At 33.8% G+C, this 22937-nt stretch overlaps 2 protein-coding genes across 3 annotated transcripts in view; both read left to right on the top strand.

Moving 5' to 3' along the window:
- The window catches only part of LOC136418351 (uncharacterized), a 67169-nt gene that overhangs the window by 43480 nt on the left and 752 nt on the right, over nt 1-22937 (top strand). The window contains exons 2-3 of one of the 2 annotated variants that reach the window (XM_066404390.1): nt 21686-21856; nt 21915-22075. In XM_066404390.1, the coding sequence (XP_066260487.1) occupies nt 21757-21856; nt 21915-22075 (261 nt within the window). In that variant the 5' untranslated portion in view covers nt 21686-21756. Of the gene's footprint in view, nt 1-21628; nt 21857-21914; nt 22076-22937 lie in introns of those variants that run through there. The other variant, XM_066404389.1, reaches the window with a different exon arrangement.
- Nucleotides 836-16560, top strand: Notum (palmitoleoyl-protein carboxylesterase notum). The gene is made up of 9 exons (XM_066404401.1): nt 836-945; nt 14242-14429; nt 14522-14670; nt 14724-14939; nt 14992-15273; nt 15330-15597; nt 15656-15816; nt 15872-16047; nt 16118-16560. The coding sequence occupies exons 1-9, from the start codon at nt 925-927 to the stop codon at nt 16301-16303; spliced, it is 1647 nt and encodes a 548-aa protein (XP_066260498.1). The 5' UTR covers nt 836-924; the 3' UTR covers nt 16304-16560.

Genomic DNA, 22937 nt, shown 5'->3' with positions numbered 1-22937 from the left:
AATTTTGATTGCAATAAAACAATAATTTGAGAAGATAAACAGAAACAACTACTTCAGGGGTGAATAGCTTTCCCAACAATAAACTACACTGTTTGCCTCAAAGAATTTATAAAAAATTACCTATCAGGAGGTGTACGTAGAATTCAATTGAATAGACGTATATACAGGGCATTTCCAAAATAGCAGGCGCGATTTTAAGGGGCCATTTTTTATGTCAAAATATGAATAAAATTTCTATAAATATACATATGCATGTTCAAAATCGCTTCGTTTGCACAATATAGGGTGTCGAATTTTAAAATAAAAATCACTTTTAGCTTAGGAACCCACTTATGAAAAATGCGAGATTTTTTTTATTGATTAGACTTAATTCCACACGTTTTTCTGGTATATTTCTGAATACGGGCAAATTCAAGGCAAATCAAATTAATTTTTTAATTTGATTAATTGATTAAGATGTTTTCTATGTTATTTCCACAAATAGGTAGGAAACAATCATAGATACGAATTATGACCATATCCCCCTAACTTCTGGCTTCTGAACGGACATATCTCCATAAGTCGTATAGAAACGAGGAAATTTCATGCGAGTGCTAAACAAGGAGGTTAATTTACATGACAACTAAGTTTTTTTTCGTCCATTATTTGTATATTTAATTTGTGTATTTATTTGCGACAAATTAAAGACTACTTTTAGTTCTTCAAATGACCAAAAACCAACTTCGAAATTGGCATGGGAAGTGAAATGGGGCTGAGTGGTGCGCACCCCGGCCAAAGGGGCTGGTGGCGGGGTGTGTTATATAACATTTGGATGCTGTTTTCGGGTCCAGTTGAAATCTCGGCGGTCTACAGTCAGGTCTGCGTGTTGGCCTTTCTTCGAAGCGGCTTTCGGCGTGTGTATCGCGTAAAGTAAAACGGATCGAGATGCGCGCCTTTGCACATCAGGTAAGGAGCCTTTGATACGTGCCGACTATGAGGATGCCGCGTCTTTTGATGTAAACAGGTGCACCGTATACGGCGTCATCATCGGTGAAGTGCAATGGTTTCTGTATTGTAATTTGGGCCCCATTTTGAGGCAATTGGCGGCGCGAGGTTTAATGTACCCGCCGATTTTGGGTTCCTCGTTTGGGTTTTGTTTAATAACGAATCATCTCGAAGAGAAGATGAGAATGTATCTTGAGAGGAAAAAAAAATTAATTCACTACCATAGTATCAAAACTTAAAGGAAGTGTTGTAAAATCCGTGTCAACACAAGTGAATAAAAGTGAGTGATTAAGAATATTCGCATTAACAAAACTACCTCTGGATTTCCCATATTTTGGACATGGTTAAATATTAAATTAGGCGATGGCTTTCATTTTGAATAAAATAATTCTTCTACGAATTCAAAGATATCTCACCTCTATTAAAGGCTAATTTCAGAAAAACATTTCCTTCCCCTGTAGAGACCTACAGTCTATATCTATTCTTTTCGCACATACAACTTCTACAAGGTACTATAAGTTTGCAACAAGGTCAAAATTTCTCAAAAACCGAGAAGCAATTCGAGATCCTTCACATGGCGTATTATGTATCAACTAATTCAATTACCCTTGAAATTTTCTCTATTTAAATAATCTTCCCTACTAATTCTTCTTGGTTTCCAAAAATCGAATATAAGACCTATACAATGAATACTTAAAATTTGAAACTTTGTATTAGGATGGTTCCTGTTTCCTTCGGAAATGGTGTAATTGCATGGCCTATTAACACTTCATGAAGGGCTGGATGTGAATATGAAAATTTCAATAAATAAATCGAAGTTTTTCCTACCTTTAGAAATTAGTATTGTTAATGGCATCATACGGGGTGAATCTTCATAACCTGTGGCAATGTGAATGAAGTGACAATTACAAGGTCGGTTAAAATGGAAAAAAGTTGCGCATTTTAAAGCTCATTAAGAATTCACCTTGAAACTGGATTTATCTGTCATTATTTATGAAATATCTCGAAAAAAGTGAAAACATTACAATTCATGACATACATTTTTCTGGGAAAACTATCATTCCGATTTTGATAAAACCTGAGTTACTGACATTTCTTGTGACGGCACTTCGCATGATACTGACATATATTTTTTTAACGTATCTAAATCCTGCACACTAATAGTCAACTTTTTTCATGGACACATGTTGATATTTTGCATCATTAACTAAAAAAAATACCTCTCCAATAATTACCTTTTTTTGCTTCACTTTTCTTCTTTCTTTTCCTTCTCCTTTTATTTTTTAAATTTTGATAAGAAATTGTTAATCTAGCCAGTGATGTAAAAATCACAATGAAGAAATAAAAAATGAAAAAGAAAAAGGTAAGTGATTTTTCTTTAGTTAATAGTTTAAAATTCCAATATGGCGTCCATAAAGAAAACGTTAATTATCGGTGTGTACAACTTAGATGATTTAGTAACTATCTGTCAATATAATGCAAAGCGATGTTTTACTAATTTGACCGACCTCGTAACTGGCACCTTTTTAGAGATCCCAATGGGGAGACAGAAATTTTGGATATCTTGTGAAGTTATGTTGTACATTCATAACAAAAATTATTTAAAAGATATCTAGAAGGATAAGTGGTGGTAACAAACTTGCCAGTAGTTAGTGGTAAGGTTCACAGTTAATCAAGCAAACAAAAACGTTTTGTATTGGATCATTATATTTTAATCTCAATTCTCAGGGACAACCACAAAAAAAATCAAACGAGTATCAAGACTTGCTGTCTAGTTTCTCTTAGCTATTGGTTATTTGGCTTATATATTAAATGCTCACATCAGGAAAATACTCATTTATTCAGAACTAATCTGATTTTGAATGAATTCGGGGTGATAATTTCATCACACACCTACATCAGCCAATCGACTTTTCTTTCTCTACTTTTGTAGTTTCCAACCGCTTTCCAAAATTCAAATACATCCACCATCAAGGATGCGGCAGCAATGCGGTGTGGGTTTCAGTGTGGTTTATGGTCAATGAACTTGAAAGGAAGAGTGCAGGAAGAGAGCTTAGGATGTGCACTTTCCAGTATTGTTATGAAAAAGAATAAAGCGGTTTAATAACGGAAAAATTCCGATTAGAAACGGAATTTTGGGAGCTTTTCGCATTTTCCCTATTCGATTGATTTTAACGGTTCAAGATCTCTTGAAGTCGCGGTCTTAACTGAACGAAATGATATATTTCAACTTTCCTACGTAACATTACGACCTTCTCATCGGATCAGTTTCACGTGACATCGCGAGAAAGCCCAAACATTTCTCTCTTTTCTCATTTTTTCCGAATGAGCCATCGCCGTATCCCAGATAGAACGGATATGATAACCGACAATTGAGTAAAAAATACATCAACGTTGCAAGTCGAAGGTGGCTTTGGAACCCCGTAATGGTTGAAAACAATTGTTCGAACAATTGTGAACTTTTATTTGCGCGTTGATATATCTTTAGGTCAAGCTAAAAATTATGGTTGAGCTGTAATTTCCGTACTGAACACGGGAAGTACAGTAGCTTTCGAACCGCTATTCGTGGGAGCCCGTCATTTATGAGAGTATTGCTACAAGTGCACCTATTTCAAAAATTCAATCCTGATGACACTGACAGACGCATCATGAAACAGAGAGATGATAAATGATGAAATCTGAATGTTTTATAGCCCATCTCTGTATGTTGAGTAAGCACAGTTTCAGTGTGGTTTATGATCGATGAATCAGAAACCGCACTGAAAAGTAGCGAAAACATTGACTTACATTGCAAATTCCATGAGATTCGTGGCCAACTTGAAGTATCTCTTGAAAAATGCGGGCATATTTCGCGTACAATCTCCACGTACTTTATTACAAAATAAACACAATTCTCACATCGAAAAACCTAAAAAATTAGCAATCACAATTTGCAGTTAAACGTTATATTTGAATGACAACTCGCAGTGACAGCCAGGAGAAACAAACGAGCATCATAAATCGCTAGAAAAAGAGGTGTACATCGTGTAACTCAGAATATAGGTCTGGATTTGCATGAATATGAGAACACTTTGAGCATCATTTCGTCTCACTCGTGTTTGATGCAAGAGGCGGCGAAAAGTGAGATAAACAATGAATTTGCCTCCCAAACTTCACGTTTGATAGGTGATTGGGTTGTAAAGCTTCAAAATATGGCTGGGAATTCGATTCTGACTCGATACGAATTCAGGCTGTTGATGACCCACAGGAGGAACTAAATATTCTTTTTTCTGCACGATTTTATGTTTATAAGGGAATTTTTTTAATTTCGAAGTATGAGCCCAAGATTGAAGTTTGCGTGAAGAGATCCCTGCTCATTTGCAGTCAAAAATTCGTTCAAACTGCCAAATGGCCAAACGGCTAGGATTCCACCGATTCCTTGTCCACATAGGCTGGAATTTGAACAATCTTGCTTTCGGTCACATTGCTCGCTTTCCTGGCGAAGAATTCATTCGAAAAATGCTCCTACTAGTCCAAATAAGTCCGACAATTTGTTGATCGTTATGATTAGACCATCTTCCAAGTAGAGTTCTCGATCTTCGCGACTCGAAAAGCAAATACCGCGAGCCGTCGAAGAAGAACGCCATCATCGGCAATAGTATCACAATCGTGCCGACAACAACATGCCGATGCCGACGCGAGCTGCGGCCGCTGAAAAAAAGGCATGTGCACGAAGATCGGACTTTAAGCTTTATGGAAATGACCGGTCCGTTTTACCGGGTTCGTTTGTTTGGTTTTTCACTTAAACCGAGGTTCACCAGCTTATTACCCATTTAGAGGTTCTCGAAACATCGAAGGGGGTTAGATAAACTCGACCGAGAACCCTTAAAAGTTACTAATCAGAAGTACCAAAAACAATGTTTTTTTTTAACTATTTAAGTTGCAGCAGAGCCTCTTCATAACATAACCATGGTTCATTTTTGACCCGTGAAACTTTGTCTTTACGGATTTTTCTGCGCTCCGGTAGCATTCCAAAACTTTAAATTTCTCAACAGGTCTCATCAAGGTGCCTCTCAATTTACACACATTCGACATAAAAATTCACACGTGTTGGTTAAATATTTCAAGGTGATTATGAACAGAAATTCCTCTCCAGGTCGATTACCATAATCGACCACACTGAGACTAAAGATAAATCACTACAAGTGAAATAGTTGAATCCATAGCAAATTTAAAACATAGAAAAATCGAAGAAAATCCCTTCAAAATGTATTTAACTATCAAAACGCAGAGGGGTAAAATTTCAAAAATTATTTTTCCTCAAGTCGTTTAAAATGTAGCAACAATTTTATATTTTATCGCATGATACAAAATAACGCGTTGAATTAAAAAAAATTAATCAAGAACAATACAATCACGATAATATGAACACAACAAAATTTTGAGATGTTCATACTACCGGAAATGTTCAGACTGGTGAAGGTTAGGGGATTTATAAATTAACTATATACACCATACATTTTATATGTAATTCAAAACGTTTAATTGTAAGTATTTCATATATGTATATAATTACTTATTCGCAAATATGACTAATTTTTTGAAGAAAAATATGATGTTATTTATGTTTGTGTTTGTTTAGCGGAAAGCTTTACCATAATGGCTTTTTCATATACATTTTTTAGACTAATTATTTCACTAACGCTTAAAGAATTTTGTTTAGCCCATTCCATTGCTACCTTTAAAGCTTGAACAGCTTCAGAATGTGAAATTTTATTAAGTAGCTTTTCTTAGATTTCACAATCACTTTTTGAGAATCATTATCAATGTTACATTCGTCTTCCTGGTTTAAGTCTTCTATTATTGCGTCTTTGTTCTATTCTTCCACATTTTGAATTGAATATTTAAAAGGTCCTACAGCTTGTAGAAGCATGGTAATCTCTTCTAGAGCATTATCAGAGGCTGTCTTATCATCGAAATACTGCTTTATAATAAACATCGGTAAATGCTCTCGATCAACTCATTTTTCATCAGTTTTTGCCACTATACTTTACAATCATTTTAGAATAGTTTGGAGACATAACTTTTTTCATGCATCTGTTAAATGTATAACTGCCTTTCTTAAAGTAAGTTTCTTCAAAGCTTCTTCCATTGCATCATCCCCAGTGGCAATGGAACTAACAATACTGTTTCTCTAGTACAATTTCGTAAGCCTCAGGATATTCTGATCCATAAATCGGATCAGAGGCGTGACGTTTGGTGGCATAAACATTACAAAAATCATTTCGTCACTTGCTTTCAATTCTTCAGCAACAGGATGATATGGGGCGTTATCCAATAGCAGTAAAGTTTTTTCAGGGAAATTTTGAGACTAAGAAGCACTTAACCTGAAATTAACCTAGTATCTAGAAGGGCATATACTATACATATAAAAATTAATATAAACTTACCTCAGAAACAAATTGTTGATAAAACCAGTTTTTAACGGTTTTTAAATATAAGATGATCATTGAAATTCTTGAAACATCTAGGATTTTTAGCTTTTCCTATAATTAATAGTTTCACCTTATGTGAACCTTATGTGAACCATTAATACAGCCTAAAAATGTAGTCCGTCTTTTGACGGTTTTTAGACCAGAAGCACTTTTCAGCCAGACGGACAAAAGTTTTATCAGGTAATAATTGCCGGTGCAGTCCAGTTTCGTCTGCGTTATACAGTTCGTGTTGACTTAAATCAAACTCCTGAATAACTTTGAATGATTTTGCTTTGAATGGGTCAATAAGTCATGGCTGGCTTGAAAGTTTTTCTCCAATAATTTTTAAAAATCCCACTTTGCATCGTTCTTTGCAACGTTGCAGCCATCTATCTCTAGCTTTAAAATGACCAATATTTACACTGCAACTTAAGCTTAATGTTTTCTGTTTAATCATTTATCCCGAAACTGGCATATTCCTTTCACGCTTTTCAAGAAGCCATCTATAAAGTAGTTGCTTCTCCATTTCTGGGGGTTCGGCACTTTTTAAGGTACATTTTTTACTTGGTTTTATTGCATTGCTTCCTGTTTCCACAATTTCTTTTTTTTTGTTTTTAGTGGAACAAACTGTAGATTTAGCAATGCCATATTTTTTTGCTGACCTGAACTAACGCTCATCCTGTTGATGCCTTCGATGATTTTAACTTGTTCACAACGAGAAAGACATTTTGATTTTCCTTTCGTTTTGACCATTTTCACCGTAATTACAAATAAAAGTAATGAAAGAATATATGTAATAACTAGTTACACTAAAACGAAAGACGGTTGCCGAATGAATAATATTCTTCCCTCGCTTTTCCTCATTCTCTTCCCACGGTAAGTTTTCTAAAGCTCAAAGTGATTTCCAGCATTACAGCTTTATAAGTGACATAATGGTCGACGTGTGAAATATCTCAATCGAGGAGCCATCTATACAGGGTGTCGTTCAAGGATTAATAAGGGAAATTCTTACAATAATATGTGTCTGATTAAACATATTGAAATAAGAATAAGTTTTTAATTAAACTATTCACACTAACAAGATTCTGTTTTGTTCATATTATAAAGCAGTCAATGTTATAAATACAGTGTTGATATTACTGAATTGTTCATAACAGTAAGTGTTGATATTATCGCGATTGTATTGTACATCGATTTTTTCCTATTCTTCTAGTAACAACTTTCCTTGAAACAGAGGTTTTTTGCTATTGTGTAAAACCACGACACTCAAATGACGTATCTTCCAACATCAATGTCTAACTAAAATGAGAAATATTCAGAAAATATCTCTACAAATAACCGTTTAAAAGTCCAAATATTTGATGTGCTGAGGAACCAATATAAAGAAATAATCAAAAACAAACAGGTTAAATAAATCTTAATTTTAGCCAAATCTTTACATTGACTACTGATTGCATGCGACCAAATAATAAGAAAATACATTTGTTGTTCTGATGTTGGGGTACATAGGCAACAAAACATACTTATTTGCATTACATATGTACAGTACCGAGCAAAAATGGAGGAACATTTAGGTTTTTGTAATATTTTAAATTAATATTAAAAATAAAAACGTTTTATTTTTTTAGATAAGTACTAGATAAATTCAACTTAAAAGCAAAAGAAAACAATTTTTCCTGCTCACAATAACATTATACTGAGTGATATTTAAAAAAAACGACGAACAAAAATAAAGAAACATTGTGGAGAAAAATTATTAATGATAAAACAAGTTAATATTTAGTAGCGTAGTCTTTATTTTTGATAACCTCTAAGCATCTTTTTCTCATAGAACCAATAAGTTTCTCAATAGTTTCCTTGAGCACAACGTTCCAGGCTATTTTAATGGCCTCAAAGAGTTCAGCACTGTTTTTGAATTTTTTGGGATATTGGGAGCGGATTTTTTGATCTATTATATCCCATAGGTTTTCTATGGGATTCAAATCGGGACTCCGTGCCGGCTATTTTATGACTGTAACCCTTTCATCTTCAAAACATTTTTTAACAATTTTTCCGTATGTTTCGGATCATTGTCGTGTTGGGAACACCAACGTAAAGGCATGTTGTCTTTTGCATACGACAGCACAGTGTTAAAATCTCCAAGTATGTGTATCGATCCATAATTCCGTCAATTTTGATAATAGGTCTCATTTTCCAGCCAGAAAAACACACCCGTACTTGAATATTCCTTCCGTCGTGCTTAATTGTGCCCAAAGTATACTTCGGATAGAAACGTTTGTTAATAGGACGTCTCACCCATAAAATATCACCTGAGGAATATAAATTAAATTTACTTCCATCGGAATGTTTTTATTTGTTTTATATAGTATGTTAAAGATGAATTTAAGGCATATAATACATTTTTTATTTTATAAAAAAAGATTGATATATAACAAAAGAGTTACTTTTGCTCGGTACTTTATGTATGTGTACATCGCGTAGATAATTTTCAAAAGTTTTAACCAGGTTTAAATTCAAGTTAGTCGGATGTTTATTTCATTCATATTGATGATTATTCGAAATCTCAAAGTTCAAAAGTCAAAAATCCAAAGCAGATTTCCGCTTTCGACCAACGTCCTCAATTTTTTCGTCGAAAATAGTTGCTGATCTACAGAAAATTGCAGGAAATCGGTACATTTCTGACATCTCATGGAAATCCGTCCTTACCGTCGTTGCCGATATTTAAGGAAGATCAAAGTTTATACAAGAAGATTTATATTTACTTTTCGAGCGAGAGATGAGTGGTTACGTTACATGTTGGCTCAAATAAAGGCGTCTTGTAAATATGTAATAAGCGTTGTCGGCTTTTAAACAGTAGTCGAACGGTTTTAACGACAGTATATTTGAACATAACGATCATGTCATTTACTTTCGGCAAGCTTTGTTGAACTATGAATAAGTGTATTAATTAAGTTTGGTTAATTGCAAATTAAAAAAAAAACATTGATGGAAAATCGCTAAGAAACTCTTGACACCATCAAAGACAGAGTGTTTAATTCAGGAAGTGCTTATTTACAGGAAATGAGGAGGAAAATATAGGGATAGATTAATCACAGTAATTAATGGTAATTTTCCAGATTTTCTGGGAAAACCAGCATCTTCCCCATTTTGGTAATAGATACGTGCGTGTTTTTATTGTTGGCGAAAGTGTAGATTTGAATGAGTTCTAAGACTATTACTTTTTTCTATGAGATGAATGGCTTTGAATGTGGAATTCTGTGATCTTAAATTTTCACTCTGTGTCATTTAATGATTCTAGTGTGATATCGCATCACTTTAAGATAAATTATATTTTATTTTTAGTGGTGCTTTTCGCTTTTTTTCAATTTCGTGTACGGATAGCTTCCTATTTCCCCAAAGTGTTGTACTGTCTTTCCCTTAGGCCAGGCCACAATAATCCTCACACAAATAGGTATTATTTGCAAAAATCTGTTTACAATCTACTGTAAATAATAAAACAAATCCCAGGAACATCGACGAGCTAAAGTAAATTACCTTGAGGATTACCTTCTCTCAAGATGTTTATCAACCGATTTGATACCCCCGTAATAAAAGTTTTATTTCCTTGGGAGGCTTCGCTTAATGCGGTTGCTCCTATTACAAAACGAAACCACGAAATTCGTAGGTTTATTTAATTCTTTTGATATCGCCACATGAAAGGAGCCGCTTTATTGTACTTGCTCCCTTTAAAGGTACTAAAACGAAGAATGCGGCGGTACCCGGTATTCTTTAGAAGGCATTCAGGAAATTTAACACTCGGTGAAATTGCATTGCGTAATCGCGTTATAACGACGTTACGGAATCCGATTTTTATTATTCAAACGCAAATTGGATTAAAATTATTCTATTATGCCAAAGATTAATCCATGCATAAGACGTCGCTGCAGTTTTAGGAAACTCGATATACCTATGTGGCGTAATCTTGAATGGCACTTTTCCCCCGCTATCGAAATCATCTAGAGATAAAACGAAATAACCAATTAAAATTAAGAACGGAATTAGGTGCTTTCGGCAAAGATCAAAGACTTGGCACACCGCTATTATCTGCTACTGTCGGTCGGCTGCTGAGGGATCTATCTCGATGGCTTTAGTTGCCTTTTTTGGCGTGCACAGGAAGATCTTTGCCACCCATTTCTTTGCAATTAATATGCTTATACAGTGTATGCGTTACAATGTAATAATTCGAATGCGATTTGCATTTTTCAGCATACTCCTGGCAAAAGCAAATAAAATTTTATGGAACCATAAAACGATACCGCCGACGTCCAACCTGCATGGGTTTATATCTTTCTTATTTGTTCTTAACTTTTAATTCCATTATTAATTAATATGCTTCGTTAGCGATGCGGACAATAAAACGGTTTTAAATTCTCATAATTGTGACAATTCGAATGCGGGCTCCGTTAAATAAAAACTAATCGTCGGATTTAACGATTCGCCGACAAAAACGCCGGTTTTGTTAACATTACGGCCGGTGGAGTTATGCGAATCATATGCAATATCGTAATTCTCGAAAACGGAAAACCCTGCGTAATAAACGTCCAGAGATGGGGGAAATTTAAATACTGCTAATAGGCCCACTACTATAACTGTTAAATTTTATTTTCGAAGATCTACGGAGAAACAGAGGGAGTAAACATTTAAGTTGATTTATAAGCAAATGAGAGCCTTGTTTGCTGGACGCACGTTTAGGAAAATTTCAGAATTTTTGAGTGCCGATTCCCGCTCTACTTCGCTGATATAATACATCCAGAAAAAGTCGCCATATGCAAATTTGATTTGACGCAATTAACTAAAGAATGAAGAACAAAAAAAATGTATTTTGCCTGTTTAAAATTTCATTTGCCACCATTGCTCGTATGGACTTAAGATTCGAAAGAAATATTAATTGGTGCGTAGTATATGGTCATATCCTCTTCTGATATCCGCTCTTACATGTGTGTATTACGTACGTCCTAATTGCATCTAGAACCTACTTCTTTATTTAGGGTAGGAGGATAAATGTTATAACTTTCGCCCTCGTCTATGTTCGTGCAATTAACAAGACAAGTCTACCATACGGGGTAATTGGCCCTGAATTCAATTTGGTGGAACTGGCACAGTGGTGGCAAGTGAGAGTTTTAGCGGTCAAAGTAGCAATTTTCGTTTTCACTGCGCAAATTCGCGTCGAAGAATGAGTATCTTCAAAACGGTTACAGGTGCGTATTTTCTTTTCAATCATTTTTCTTTTTTCAGATTATTTTCTTCTAATGACATCCTTCATTTACACTGGAATCTTCCCTTCGCCATTGAAAATAACGAATGTTTGCACTCGTGGTACACATACGTACATACATCGTTCTATGGGACATCGAAACCTAATCTACAATAATTGATATGTGTGCGTACTCGTACGAGCATAATCTGAAATTGAGATTATTGCCTTGAAAAATGCCGAGTTTGTTCCGGTGCGTGTGGGAAGGTCGGTCCCTTTGATAGTGCCGCTAAAGTAGTACCTGTCAACGTAAGGGGATTCCATGTTATTCTGTGGGTTCTGGCAGAGCGACGTTGTCACATTCAAACAAAATTCTCCACACCGGGGGAAAAAGCACAATCGAATCAATAACACTTTTCTGGGGTCTTGTAGCGTAAACCAGTTGAAACGAACCTTCCGGCTTTTTCGTAATATAATGGGTTGAAATAATGCCACGGCGAGACTTGTCTCACTAATTACAGTTATGATCAAAGAGCTGAGCCGCCACAATAGAGATTGCAAGCGCGAATAACGAGGTCTTAGCCTGTACGCAGCCTCTTCATGAGCAATTACACAAACGGAATTATATTCGTGCGTTCAAGCCGTTTTCGTGACAAAAAACGCTTCTTCAATGGAAAATTCATTTTCTCTCGAAAAACGTAATTAAAACGCAGCACACCATAAATCAGCTTTAACGAATTACATTAAACCTGCAACGTTTTCGGTCCATTAGTACTTTCTTTTGTGTAAATTCGGTAATTACCCCCGCTAGAAGTCGCCCCCGAACACGTTTCGAAAGATTAAAGAGGCCGCCGGTAAGAATACTCTTTTAAATACGTCACACTGTTGAGGTCAAATTATTATTTACTTAAAAAGGCAATTTGCACCTTTTTCAAATGGATTGTCGTGGCAGGTGTCTAGTTTTTATTGTTGTTCAAAGTACAGATAATGGCCATTGGCCGATATCGGTAAAGGATTTTTTCTGGCCATTTAACCCGGAACTTTGTCTACGATTGGTTAATAACTTCAATTTTTAATTATAAATTTTCAAATCACTACTAACTCTCTAATTGCGAATGTTTCAGCGAAAGTAGCACAATTTCAACAAAATTGTGCTCGAAATCGCACTATGAAGAAACTTTCAATTTCGTGTATTCTGCGTTTTAACGAGCACACACCCTCAGTGTCACCCAATAAATTCAACTTTCAAAAGTGCATTATTTAATACTTATCCACTTAACATAATCATAATTATTCAAAATTAATTAACATCGACCATAATGGACGTAAATCGAGATTATTATACGGCTACCGGTTTTTAAGGAGTAAAACCGTCGGCGAAGATCAAAGCGAAGATCGACGAGAAGAACAAGGTCGCGGCATCTGATTACCGTATTCGCTACTGGCAAAAAGGCCTAAAAATCTAGGTAATATGAATAATCGCGGTCACTTTTGAAAGATGAACCGCAAAAGACTACCGCTATATTCTTGATTACTTCTACTTAGTCGAACGTTTCCGTCATCGAAAGATTTCTCGTTTCGACTGGTTTAGAAATTTCGAAAATATATGGTATACCTACGCCCCTGATCGTGATCGTGTCTTGTGTAGGCAAAAAGGCCGCGGCACCTTAAAAGTATCGAATTATACGGTGAACCATAATCCGATTTTACGCCTATTTTCCACGTAATTTCTCTTTGACTGGCTCTAAGCGAAGCCCGTTGCCTTATAAAACTATGCGACCCATGTTAGCACCACGTAAAACCGAATCTGAATAATTTAAAATTGAAAAATCATGAACAGAAACCATTAATTTTGTCTGTATCTGGTGAGCCTAACAAGCGACGAGAATATCGTCACTAAATTGTCAAGAATCTTATTTTAAAATAAGGAAAATCCATAATTAAATCGTTCATTTGTAAATTTTAAAATATGTTTAGTTCAAAATTGGGGTGAGTAGGTACTACAATTTAGACACGCACAATATGTCGTTTCAATTGATGTTGAACATCTATAGGGTGATATAGTCGTTTAGACTCGGGCATCCATATAATTTCAAATTTAATTTTATTTATCATTTGTAGTTTTTTCATAATGTTGAGAACATAAATTCGTAGTCATATACCATTAAGAGTAGTCTTCGCTCCAAATTTGTATTAAATATATTACAAAATCTAGGTATTGTAAAGGTAACATTTAAACAGCTTGTATTAAAAATTAAAACCCGGTTCAGAATTAATTTTTAAAATTTAATAAGCAACTTATAGATATAACACATTATAGATAGAAGAACAGAAACCATTCATTTCATCTGAATGTCCATGACACACGGAATATGTGTATGTCTATTGCAAACATGCATATGAAAATTTTCGTCATAAAATTGTCAAGAATTTTGTTGAAGCGCAAGAAAAACCCAATTAAAAATTTGTTTTAATTACTTAAAAATATTTTCAAGTTAATGTATGCATCATCTGCTTCTCTTACAAAAAATCTTCACCGAACTACTTTGAAAAGTAACTTAACCATTACAGATACATATTTGCTTCTGGCTAATCGTCAGCCCGGTTTTCACCAGTTCACTGAACGATCCAATATTTACTAATGCAATTCAGCGAGAGATCCCCACTAAAATTGGCCCACCCTTCCGAGAGACCAAACCCTTGAAGAAAGTCTTTTTGTCCAATAGATCAATTACTTGTAACGACGGGTCACAAGCAGGGTAAGTTAATTTCAATTAAAATTCAAGTAAAAGCTATTACATAAATTGATACTAGATTTGTTATTTTTTACTTAATAATATTTGTTTCTCAGATTCTACTTAAGAAAATCATCCCACAGTAAAAGATGGATCATCTTTCTAGAAGGCGGTTGGTACTGTTACGATCATCACAGCTGCAGAAATCGATGGATTAAGCAAAGACATTACATGACCTCCTCCAATTGGCCGGAAACTAAAGACGGTAAAAATCAATGATTTAGCTATTTAAAACAAACTGCAACATCTCGATTGCAGTGGGAGGAATCTTGTCTCCCAATATGCAAGAAAACCCACATTGGTGGAATGCCAACCACGTCTTCGTTCCCTATTGTAGCAGCGACTCGTGGAGTGGATCCAAGAAGTCTGAAAGACAGGGAACATTTAGTTTCATGGGGTCTTCTATTGTGCTCCAAGTGGTTAGAGACTTAATCCCTTTAGGGTTAGAGAATAGTACCGACTTATTACTAGCCGGTAGGTTGGTTTTCTCATCAGTTATTATTCGAAAACAAAAAATCCGATTTAGGAAGTAGTGCTGGAGGCACGGGAGTAATGATTAACCTGGATTTCGTCGAAGAACTTCTTCATGAGCAATTACTTTTGAAGAAAATCCGAGTCAAAGGAGTCACAGATTCTGGCTGGTTTTTGGACAGGACCCCTTTTGCCCCCACCATTAAACCTGTGGTGGATGCTATAAGAAAAGGAATGGATCTTTGGCAAGGCAGAGTACCTCGAAGATGCAGAGAACAATATCTGGACGAGCCTTGGAGATGCTATTTTGGATATCGAATATACCCCACTCTTAAAGGTAAGTTTTATCAAAGTTTCTTCTATCAGAAATTTTAACAATCATTAACAATTTAGCCCAGCTGTTCGTGTTCCAATGGCTTTTTGATGAGGCACAAATGGATGCTGATAATGTGGGCGCCCCAGTGACCAAACAGCAATGGGACTACATTCATAAAATGGGAGATGCGTTGCGTCACAGTTTTCAAAATGTTTCTGCAGTATTTGCTCCTTCATGTATTTCCCATTCCGTTTTGACTAAAAAGGAATGGCAAGAGGTTAAAATTGATGATATTTCTATTGCCGATGCCTTGCATTGCTGGGTGCAGAAAGCCAATAGAAAAAGGTTTATAGTTTGAATGTTTTTGTTAGTAAATTTGTCTTTAAAGTGTGTTTTATTTCAGGATAAAAAGGCGAAAGAACAATAAAAAGAAGAAGCAGAACGCTGTGAAAAGGCTAGAAGGAGTGGAAATTAACACCAGGCAAAACATAACTGTTGAAGCGACTGGAAATAAGAGAAGAAGAAAGAATCAACGAAGAAATCATAGAAGAAGCAAGAATAAGCGTAAGCCTGCTCTGTGCAGTCATGAAGAAATTACATTAAAACATTATGTTTTTAGTTCCAAACTTTGACAAACAGCGCAAAAACAATTTTTCCCGAACATCCAACACAATTAAGTCGAACAACCTGAATTCCGTAGATCATCATCATACCAGACGAATTCCACAAAAGCAACGAAGATCCTTCAACAGGCACTGCGTACACAGAAGATTGGAAAGGTGTTCATGGCCACAGGTATGTCCATTAACAAACTAATAATTTACCAACAAAAAAAAAACTAAAAAAACATTTTTCTAATATATAGTGCAACCATTCCTGTCCGAAATTGCATAATCCCTTCACAGGAGAAGAAATGGACTTTATAGAACTGCTCAAGTCTTTCGGTTTAGATATGGAAAGTGTGGCGAATGCCTTGGGTATCGACATGGAAACTCTGAATAACATGGATCAGGGAGAATTGCTTAATTTGTTGACGCAGCAATCAAACTGAAAGCCCATAGGATTATCATGGAATTCCAAGGCAGGCAAATGTCGTGTATATGTATATGGAGAGTACCTACCTAATCTCATTGGTGTGGTAATAGTAAGTGAACTGTATGTGTGTAAGTATTTGTCTATATGTACTTATGTAAAATAAATTGAGATAAATGTATATAATTTTGTGTACGTTTATAAACTTAAGAAAAATCTGCATAATTTGTGTCGCATAAAGGACGGAGAAAGTAACTATGAAGGGTGTCCCTTTTACAAGCCCCACCATTGGGATTTTGATTATTTTAAGCCATAGGAGATTGATTAAATTGGGGCAAAATTACGCAATTTAAAATTTAATAAAAATTCGTTTAAAAAGAGAAAAGTATGATGAGACATGGCAATACTTTACTTAATATCCTCGAAAGATTTATTTTTGGAAAATTCTGTTTTTTTATTATTGGTTTGTAAATTGAAAATCACAAATTATAAAAGGATTTAACTAAAACGTTCTAAGGGCCTTTTTGGAGTACTTTTTAACAATGTTATTGTGCAAGTTTGCTCCAATTTAATCGATCTCATATCTTTTAAGATAACCCAAGCCCCACTGGCGAGGCTCGTAAGACGGCCACTTTGTACAATAGTGAGTTTTATGAATAAATTAAGATTAAAACTACTTATTGCTTGCTGTAAGCATAACTTATTGGAACAAGGTTTGATAACTTTGTAATAATTGCACATATAGTACATACCAATTAAGTTCAATTAATATAATCCTGGGAAAGAAATTTTCTCTTAAATTGTGGACATGGTAAATGTAAATATAAAAGTATTTATTTATTTTTGTACAAATTTATGTTTATTGATCATCATTTAATATATTATTTAATTAATTAATACCTAAGCGTAGGAAGAATTATTATAATTTTTTAAATTTTAGTTATTTACTACTTTGCTACCTAATTTTCTCAGCACTACAATTTTGTAATTACAATCATTTTTTAGCAAACTGCAACAAGCTTAAAAGCTGATTAAGTTTAGTTTTACTTTTATCTGATAGGTTTACCCAAAGACGTTTTGTTCGGTCATTATAGTATGCAATAGGACTGATTTCTGTTCTACCTCATTTTTTGTATATTATTTTATTAGGTTATTGTATAAGCTTTTTGTTTTATTTTAGTGTTCCTTTTTTATATTCCGAATTTAGTAGGAATTATTACATTAAAAAATTATTTAAAAGGCTTGCGTACTTAATTTTTTAATAATTAAAGCGTATCGTGGAATAACCTTGCTGCATAAAAATATCTAATAAAACAACACTTGCTGTTACTCACAAAAATGAGCATGCATCCGTTAAAATAACACTCTTCAATAATCATCTGAGATTAATACATTGAAGAGTTTTTATTTTCTACAGTGGTTTATATGATTTTCTAAATAATAATAAATAACAAAATAGTTCAATATTTTTGCCCAAATAAGCCATAACAATAAAAAAGGAAAATTATTTTATTAAATTGTGACACAAAATTGAGCAAACACCTCGAATTAGTAACACATAATATATTCTAAAAATTTGTTTAAGGTTCAATTTTAATACTTTGTGGAGCTTCCCTGACTGCCTATAATGACTTGAAATCGTCATCGCATTGATTGGATTAGTTTAAGTGTGTAGCTGGGTGATACTTTCTCCCATATCGCAAGAATTATCTTCTCAAATTTAATTTCATTTTTGGGGTTTTTATTTTGTACTTTACTTTTTAATTATCGCCATAAATTTTCGACACGGTTTATGTTAAAGTGAAAGAGTTTTTAGCAATTTCGACACATTATACAAAAACCATTCCTAAACTATGGCTCCCATATGCTTTGAATCATTATCTTGCTGAAAATAACAACCCTTAGCATTTTCATTTTTTTAGCTGAAGTTCTTAAGTTTTCCTTTAGTATATTTATGACGTGTGGCTTTAAATTCTACCCTCTTCGCTCCTGTTAACTTTTGGACAAATTATTATTAAAAAAAAACAGAAGCAAAATTAAGTAGGCCAAAAATACTATCTTTTGACATTTGTTTTATTTTTTAATATTGATTACATCACTGGAAGCACTAAATGGTCGATTTTTTTAAATTGAAATATGGGTCAAGTGACACTTCAAATTAAAGGCCTTTCAAAACTACATTCAATGGTGTGTTGCGATTAAAAATTTACCAATTAGCTTTTTTGAAAAACAGCTATAAATTTCGTAATAAATGCAATACAAACTCAATTAAATAAATAGTTTGTACACAATGAAAAAGCTTGTTTCTTGATAGGAAATTGGTTTGTTTTCGATTTTGTACTCACAAAGAATCTTTGATTAAACAAAAAAAAAGAATAAATTAAAATAATCAAAGACTGTTTGTGAGCACAAAATCGAAAACAAACTAATTTCCTACGAACATCAAGTTTTTTCATTGTTTACAGACTATTTAATTGTCTTTGCATTGCATTTTTTACCAAATTTACAACTATTTTTCTCAAAAACTAATCCATAGATTTTAAATCGCAATACACCATTGAATGTAGTTTTGAAAGACCTGCTTTTAAATTTCAAAAAATAATAATTTGTTAAAAAGTTCACAAGGAAGGAGGGACAATTTAGAGCCGCACGGTATAGACATGTCTATCCATTATTCCATCGATAACATGCATTTTTCCTATATCATTTGCTGACATATGCCCACACAACATTACAAATTGTTCATCGTATTTAATAATCGGAACAGTGTTTTCAATTTTTAGGTTTATTTTCGGCTTTCTTCACACATTTTTTATTGTCCAATCCAAAAAAGTGAATTTTACTTTCGTCAAAAAAATAACTTGCTTTCAAAAAATTCAAAGGCTTTTTAATGTATTCCCGGACAAAGTATTCTCTTCATTCGAGTTACTTTAGAAATGTATAGTGTTTTACGGGCTACTCGCTCATTATAATCATTTTTTTCTAAACACTCTGCAAACTGTTTTTATGGATATTGATTGTTGAGCCCTTGAGCTCTCTTGCACAGTCAATTTGGGAACTCTCTGGAATTTCGTTCAATTCCGCGTACAATTAGAGTTTCATTATTTACGCTAAGTATCCTTTTTCTTTCTCGCCCAGTTTTATTCTTAAGTGTTCCTTCATACCGATATTTATACAGTGTGAAAGTTTTGGATGGAACAGTCCATATGACTAAGATACTGAATACGTGCGGCCAAAATCCTCAGACATGTAAATTTTTATTTTTTTTTGCTGTTTTTTTTACGATAAATTCATGTACACAGAATAGTCCAAAAATCAGGTACGACCATCAACTTTATTTTTCAAATGGAAACACCTATTTTTTATTTCATTTTTGAATTCTACACAAAGTTCTAAGTGTGTTTCATGTACTATGTCTTATACCTAAAAGCAACAAGTCTCGAGAGATTTACGATTGAACATATCAAAAACTAAAACTTTTGATTTCTTTGGTCCTGAAAAGGACTGATTTAATACAAAATACACCCCCTCATTACCACGTCGATGTTAGGGCTTATTTAATTGACATTTTTCCTGAACGCTGGATTGGGAGACGTGGGGTAATTGAAAGGCCCGCACGATCACCTGACCTCACGCCTTTACATTACTTTTTATGGGGTTATCTTAAGAGTAAGGTATACTTTAACCAACCAGCAACTATCGAAGTCTTAAAAGAAAGAATTCGTAATGAAATAAGAACAATTATTCCAGCAATGCTGCAAAATGTCAAACAGGAGTTTATTCACTGTCTTAATTCCTGTCAAAAAGTAGGTAGGATCCAATTTGAATATTTAATTTAATTGTTGCTCGTTGTTTTATTTTGTATTAAATCGGTCCTTTTCAGGGCCAAAGAAATTTTAAAAGAAATCAAAAGTTTTATTTTTTGACATGTTCAATTGTAAATCTCTCAAGACCTGTTGCGTTTAGATATAGGACATAGTACATGAAACACACTTAGAATTTTGCGTAGAATTCAAAAATAAATAAAAAATAGGTGTTTCCATTTGAAAAAACAATGTTGGTGGTGGTACCTGATTTTTAGACTACCCTGTATACATAAATTTATCATAAAAAAAACTGCAAAAGAAATAAAAATCCACGTATCCGAGGATTTTAGCCGAACATGTTCGGCATCTTAGTTATATGGACTGTTTCATCCAAAACTTCGACAGTGTATATGACTTTTGGTATTGTGGAATGTGTTCTGCCAACAACTGAAAGGATTTCTCGCATACTTTTGTCTCGAGAAAAAAGCTTAACTATGATTTTTCTCTCGGATTGATTAGTTTCACATCGCACAGTTTTCAACAATGAAAATGTTCAGTAACCTTCGCACAACTGTGTTGAAGCTGAACTTGCCTTCGTAGTACTGATAAAACTTTTATCAACAGTATTCAGATGAATTTTTGTGACATTCTTTCTTTTTTGTTGTTATTTGTTCTGTACGCTCAATTTTTATTAGAATATTATAGCATTTTTATATTAAATGACCTAACAACTCTAATATGTTATTATTATTTTTTAATATTCTTTCATTGGACCAATGATGTTTTGCATAAAATAATAGTTGCATTAAAATTCTTTGTTGAAATAAAATTTATTATGAGTCGAAAAAACATGAAACGATGATGATGATGAAACATGATGAACTGAAAAGATTGATTTTGAACGATGTACGCTCAATTTTGTGATTAACTGTAAATGTGAATACACTTAAAAAAATCAAATTTAAACACATCAATACATTTAAAAACTACTTACCTGGTTTCGGACAGGATTGCCAGGGTGACCAAAGGGAAGGGAGTCTAGTCAGTCGATGATTCTGGATGGACACACCAACTCGATATTATATGTATGTGGGGGGCACCTAAAATCGCTTTGAGTTGGCCCACATGTTTGGTAACAGATTCTCCAATCCCTTGTATAAAAAAAGATGCGTCTATTTAAATCGAAAAATTTGGGCACGTCAATTTCAACCAATAGAAATCGAGGGCTGGCTTGGCTGATAATAAGCATTTTTAAATTCATCGAATTCCAAAGACAGTTCCGATATGTGCAAAGTTTACTCCATAGCTACACTGTATCCTATATTAATTGATTTACCGTTGTTCGCATCGCTTGATGTATGGTGTTTAGAACTCGGAAAACCTCAGGTCCATTATTTTTTTAAACTTTAATTAATTAGTCGCACTTTGAATAAAAAATAAGTAATAAATGCTTAATTAACGTATCACCGTTTACATTCTTTACAAATCCTTTGTTAACTAACAGCTGGCTTATGTCAATCTGTCAGTCACCCTCGAGATTGAAGTTAAGGATATAAAGTCGTTAGCAATAGCCGTTACGAATTCAAATTGGTTTTGTTGATATTTAAGTATATTAATAGTAATTTTCCTGTTGCAGCTAGATAAATGTGAATTAAAGGTGCATAAGATGTCTTTTTACGACGTGGAAGTAAGTGGTTCCATTGCAAAATTACACGAAGATCAAATTGCCCACTATGGACTTTCATGTGCAAAAATCTTTATGGATTGTAAGTTATTATACAAACGCTAATTTAAAATTTTTTGTTTAATGAGAATATTTTTCAGATAAGGTATACATAGAAAAAAAAGTAAAAATTCTAATGGTTCATTTAGCAAGATGGTATGAGCAGAAGACCAATTTAAGCACAGAGGTCATTAGTAATATGCTTATCGAGAAGTATAAGCAATTTTGTTCTCAGTTAGAGCCTAACTTGGACGTTTTTTATGTAAGTACAAGGGGAACTAAATTATCCAAACTAATTATTACACGTCATTGTTTGAGTAACTGTTTTGTTGGAATAATTAAATTTAATTTGCAAAAATATAGGAATACCTATTTGGTGAATAAATCAGTGTAGGTTAATTAAAAAAATGTACATTCTTGTGGCAAACTACACAATGTTTACTGATAATGACATTATTATAGAGAACCTATGCTAAGGAGTAGATGTCTAATGAAATTTTTACACATCAAAATATCTCAGTAATCTTTCTTTTATGTATACTGTAATTTACATATTATCAAGTAGACACTATTTTTGAAAAAAAAAATGTACTTTTTTTTAAACTCTTTTCTGTAGCTGCTTTAGAAAAAGCAAATGGCATAACTTTTCCCTGTAATCTTTTATCCATATTATGCATCTGTCAAAGCAAATTACTGCTTCCCTGTGTGTTATGTAATTACAGCCTGTTTCTTCTCTGCTTTGTTCCACATTTTCCAAATTTTCTACCGTCTTTAAAATGTTATTATTCCCAGTGACCACTATTTTATAAAACCAACTATTACACTCATTTAAATTATGTCTAATCCTAGCCTTTGTGCCAATGTAGATAGAGCAGTTACACAGCATGTCTCCTGATTCATGGAGCCACCCTCATATCTCAGGAATTGCTTAAATGATTTATTTCAAATTTGAACCATTGGAGTATTTTTAAATTGTGATTTTGATTTAATCAAGATTATTTTCTTCAGCCATTGACATACATTTTTATACTAAAAACTAGGTGTCAATTTGAAAAAAACTATTAGGGCAATTTAAACCACATTTTTTACATTTTATGAAAAAGCATTATCAGAAATCCCTTGAT

This window comes from Euwallacea similis, chromosome 34, assembly GCF_039881205.1.
Source record: "Euwallacea similis isolate ESF13 chromosome 34, ESF131.1, whole genome shotgun sequence".
NCBI lineage: Eukaryota > Metazoa > Arthropoda > Insecta > Coleoptera > Curculionidae > Euwallacea > Euwallacea similis.
Note: the sequence above shows the minus strand (reverse complement) of the source record. Positions and strands in the feature narration are given on the sequence as shown.